This window comes from Phaethon lepturus, unplaced genomic scaffold (genome assembly GCF_000687285.1).
Source record: "Phaethon lepturus isolate BGI_N335 unplaced genomic scaffold, ASM68728v1 scaffold9692, whole genome shotgun sequence".
NCBI lineage: Eukaryota > Metazoa > Chordata > Aves > Phaethontiformes > Phaethontidae > Phaethon > Phaethon lepturus.
The window spans coordinates 37627-42677 of NW_010525567.1; the positions used below are offsets into that span (position 1 = coordinate 37627).

The 5051-nt window shown below is 46.9% G+C and overlaps 1 protein-coding gene across 1 annotated transcript in view; it reads right to left on the reverse strand.

Moving 5' to 3' along the window:
- The window catches only part of LOC104617467 (glycerophosphodiester phosphodiesterase domain-containing protein 5-like), a 39794-nt gene that overhangs the window by 8481 nt on the left and 26262 nt on the right, over positions 1 to 5051 (reverse strand). Inside the window, exons 7-8 of the mRNA XM_010282799.1 lie at positions 2352 to 2445; positions 645 to 790 (exon numbers count right to left, since the gene is read on the reverse strand). Coding sequence (XP_010281101.1) covers positions 645 to 790; positions 2352 to 2445 — 240 coding nt within the window. The remainder of the gene's footprint in view (positions 1 to 644; positions 791 to 2351; positions 2446 to 5051) is intronic.

Sequence of the window (5051 nt, forward strand, 5' to 3'; positions counted from 1 at the left end):
AGGCTGGGAGAGCTGGGGGGGCTCAGCCTGGAGCAGAGAAGGCTCCAGGGAGACCTTCCTGCAGCTGCCAGGGCTGAGAGGGGCTGAGGAGAAAGATGGGGACAGACTTTTTAGCAGGGCCTGTAGGGACAGGACAAGGGGTAATGGTTTTAAACTAAAAGAGGGGAGATTCAGACTAGATCTAAGGAAGAAATTTTTGACAACGAGGGTGGTGAACCACTGGCCCAGGTTGCCCAGAGAGGTGGTGGATGCCCCATCCCTGGGAACACCCCAGGTCAGGTTGGCCGGGGCTCTGAGCACCCTGCTCTGGTTGGGGATGTCCCTGCATGGGGGAGGCATGTCATGGCAAGGGGGTTGGACTACATGACCTTTAAACGTCACTTTCAAGCCAAAGATTCTATGATTATCTCGTTAAGGTCTACTGTTTGTTTTCTTCCACTTTAGCTACCAAACCCATCTTGTCCCTCAGGAACAGTGTTATCCTTGTTAGCAAACCCATGCTGTGATGCCTTTGGCATGCAGTTGCAGACAGAAATGTCTCTCCTTCCACCCTCCACAGTTTTCATGGAAAAATTAGAAGATTATGATGAAAGTAGCAAAACAAAGTATGAAGGAATGATGTAAAATAACTTCTCCAGACCTACCATTGGTGCTCCACGGTGTCCTATGAGGGCTGGCTTTGGTCCAAGTGTCCCCAACCCTCTGATGCAAGGAGAGTACATCCCCAGAGGTATCAAGAAAAGAAAGAGAAGGATAGCCAGGTATGGACCAACAATTATCACCCGAACAACTGAAAGAATTTGAAGGAGGAAGGCTAGAGTTAATGCATGTGGTAACGTATGGGTTTGCGGCATGGCTTTTAATACAGCCTTCCAGCTAAGCAGCTGTTGGGCTTTGTCCCATCCCTTTTTCCATCCCTTCTTCCCCTAATTTTCACTTTCTCTCCAAACAATGCAATCCAGGAAAACAAACAGGTCAAAGCAAGGATGTGGGCTAAGTCAGGACTGCAGGTTTTGTGCCTTAATTACATCCCATTATACCTTACAGCAAGACATGGCCTTAATTTCTTTTTCTTTAGAGGTGGTGCAATGAAATATCCCCCATCAGTAGAAAAACAATCCTCAACAGAAAGGTGTTTGTTTTTTTCTTACTCAGATAAGAACAAGCAACATTTTGAAGTTTCATTCACAGTGAAGAAGAGAAGGAACATTTCTCCTTCAACTGTGTTACATCCCCTTACGGTGGTTCATTCAGATTGCTGTCAGTGACCTTCTGTGTGTGACCTACAGAACCCTACAAACTGACTTCACAGGCGTTGCATCTCAGAAACTTGCCAACTCATTACCCAGGGCCTTCTCTGGAGTCTGTTGACACATTTGCCCAAAGGCCCCAGTGAGTCTTCACCGCAGGGAACAAAACAGTTCCTTTGAGAAATGAGCACCTATGCACCAACATCTCTTCCTTGAATGGTACCATCACCCCTCTGCACATTGTGCCAGTGGCTCTGAGGGAACCTGGGTTTACATCAAGCTGATGTATTGAGCTGAGAGTCCATTAAGTCCCTGGTGCACTCTAATGTCTAGGGTCCCTGCGTATTCCCTCCCAACCTCCCCAGCTGTAGTTCAATAAGAAAAAACCTGGGCAGGACAAAAAATGCTTTAACCAACACATTGTGTCTTTGGTTTTATTACAAATCAACATCTGCAGATGGGTGTCATATAGATAATTTTGACTATATGGAGAGACCAGGTCAAAGAAAAACAGCCAGTCCCACACCCAGGCTCTTATGCAGTTGTCCCTGGCATCTGGCTTTGCTGTTTACACTACCTGGTCACACTTCTCAGAGGTAGACAGAACCTGCTATGGGATGACGCTAGGAACTGATCAAAAAGCTCTTTCCCCTATCTCAGCTGACTTCTGAGATGCACGAGTCTGAAGTGGATTGACTGGACTGGAGATCCCTTCTGAGACAGCGAAGCTGAGTAGAGCAAGCAAAGGTCAGCCAAGGTAGCTGCTACTGGCAGCTTTCTCCCACAGAGGGCTGACCAAATTTCCATGCATGACTCAGAACATGGGTACTTCTGCTCATCTCCTCCATCTCAAGGCAGGTCACTGCCTTGGTATAGGCAAAAACTTTGCAAGGAAGCGTGCAAACCAGTAACGCATCTGGACAGCCACAGGACAGTGCACAGCCCAAGCCCCAGCCCCGCTAATTACCCTGGGATACACAGAGGTTAAAAAAGTTGCTTCCAGCTGCAGTGCAGGTGTGGGAGGAAAGGGCTGCATGCCTGTTTTCCCACACTGATATACATCTTTTGTCATATAGGGAGCAGGAAGCAGAGCTACTGTACCTTTCTTATCTGCTCTGATGGCATGAAGAGCCACGGGCCAGGACAGGAGGACCATGATGGTTATTGCCCCTATGTGGAGATAGGGAGCTGTGATCTGGCCAGAAGAGAAAAGTATTTTAGTCAAAAGATGAAGCGTGGGGACAGAGGGAAGCAAACACCAACATGGCTACAGCTTTCCACCTGAATGGGCTCCTGCTCCAGATACCAGCAGTTCAACCTCTCTCCCTCAGCTGTGTTGGATCCACCAAACCCCTCTGGAGTCTGGGGAGAGGTATGTGCTCCCAGTCAGGACATCTCCTCAGGCTGAGGAGTGCTCCTCACTGCACTACACAGCTCTCCTTTCTCCTCCTAAGACGGCTGAAGGGCACAAGGCTGTCCTCATCCATGAGGACGCAATTGCCATTACTGTCATGACATAATTCATGAGCATCTTCCCGTCAGCACACAGTTTAATCCAATCTAACCCAATCCAGCCCCATCCAGGTAATAGTCATCTCCACACCACACTGCAGCTAAATCATTAAACTGATGTCAACAAGCCTGAGTGATAAAATGTGGTATTTACACCTATATGGAACAAACTTGTGGTATAAGAGAAATAGTTAATCTGGTACATGTCTGATCATGGACATTGTTACACTCATATACACCCTGCACCGCCTAGTTTCACACATTAACAATATATTCCAGAAAAATAATTAATTTTCTTTTATTTCAAAGCATTTAACTCACTTGCATTAGGGCTAATTGCATTTTTTCTTGGGTTTGTTTTTTTTTTTTTTACTTTTAACTCAACATGTAGATATTTTTCTTGATTTACTAATACAAAATGATATATTAATTTAATGCTTATGCTATATCAGATAATACCTATTCCTTGGCAGATAAAGTAATTTGACTTGATTTCTTTGGTCCTAAAGATTAAACAAGAAGATCAGAAGCTAAGAATCACCGCTGTGCTTATCATGAATGCATGAGCAGAGCTGAAAACAAGGAAGAAAAAGTTTGACACTGAATGGATACTCTTTACTCAGTAACGCTGATATGACACACTTTTCATAAAACTAGGGAAATCTGTCAAAAAACCCAATCCATCATTTTCTCATACTCATCAGAGGTTCATGGTTTCTGCTCCAGTTAGAACTTAGAGTTATTATAGGAAAAAAAATTATTCAGATGCAAGCCTTTCCTGTTGCTTAGTCCATGCCTGAGTCTCTTCGCCGGAAGAGTTGAAGGAAGCAGCAGTCACTGAGAGATGTTGTTGCCTCTGATACTGTCTGCCCTGGACACGTGATAGCAACATCTTTTGATTAGAAGCAGGATTCATTTGCATAAACAGGTAGCTGAGATAGCTTTGGCAGGGCTAATGGACATGACACAGGATCTACAAGAGATTCATGTCCTTTGGGAACAGCAGCAGGAAGCCATATGAAGCACCTCAAAGGGCATTAACACCTGAAATAAACAGCACCTGTGGGGAACCCAAGGGCTTTTGTGTTTCCTTCTCCTCATCCGCCTCCTCAATACCTGTGCCAGTGCATAGCTCAAGTTACTGAACTCTGTAGAGCAAGAATGTGCAGTTAACCACACCCTACAGACACCACATCTCAGAGACTTCCATAACTCTGGAGTTACCAGTTGACTCCTCATCCATATGCATTGCTCTCTCAATGTTCACAAACAGTAAGCCATATGGTGGACAAGTCATAAGCCCAAATAACATCTGCAAGGCAGCTATGTAGTCAAAGGCTTACATACTTCCTTCCAAATATATGTGGGAACCTGGATGCTCAGACACTAAACAGCACTGGGCAGCTCTTGCCTCCATCTTCAGATCTGCTGAGAGTTGAGGAGGCCAACAGACCATGCACTCTGACCTCCTGCATAGAATCATGGAATCACTTTGGTTGGAAAAGACCTTTAAGATCATCAAGTCCAACCATAAACCTAGCACTGCCAAGTCCACCACTAAACCATGTCCCTAAGCACCACATCTACATGTCTTTTAAATACCTCCAGGGATGGTGACTCCACCACTTCCCTGGGCAGCCTGTTCCAGTGCTTGACAACCCTTTTGGTGAAGAAATTTTTCCTAATATCCAGTCTAAACTTCCCCTGACACAACTTGAAGCCATTTCCTCTCGTTCTATCGCTTGTTACTTGGAGAATAGACCAACACCCACCTCACTGCAACTCCCTTTCAGGCAGTTGTAGAGAGCAATAAGGTCTCCCCTCAGTCTCCTCTTCTCCAGACTGAACACCCCCAGTTCCCTCAGCCGCTCCTCATCAGACTTGTGCTCCAGACCCTTCACCAGCTTCATTGCCCTTCTCTGGACACTCCAGCACCTCAACGTCCTTCTTGTAGTGAGGGGCCCGAAACTGAACACAGTATCCCACAGGTTGTTGAACTTGACACCAGCGTTCCCCATCTTCGCTCCAAAAACTCAGTGCTGTCCTACCCTCAGGAGATGAAGACTGAAATACAGTTGCCGTTGTGTGCTCACAGCCCAGAAGCCAACCGTGCCCTGGGCTGCCCCCAAAGCCGCGTGGCCAGCAGGGCGCGGGCGGGGATTCTGCCCCTCTGCCCCGCTCGGGGGAGATCCCCCTGCAGGGCTGCGTCCAGCTCTGGAGCCCTCGGCACAGGAGAGACATGGACCTGCTGGAGCGGGGCCAGAGGAGGCCCCAGCAACGCTCCGAGGG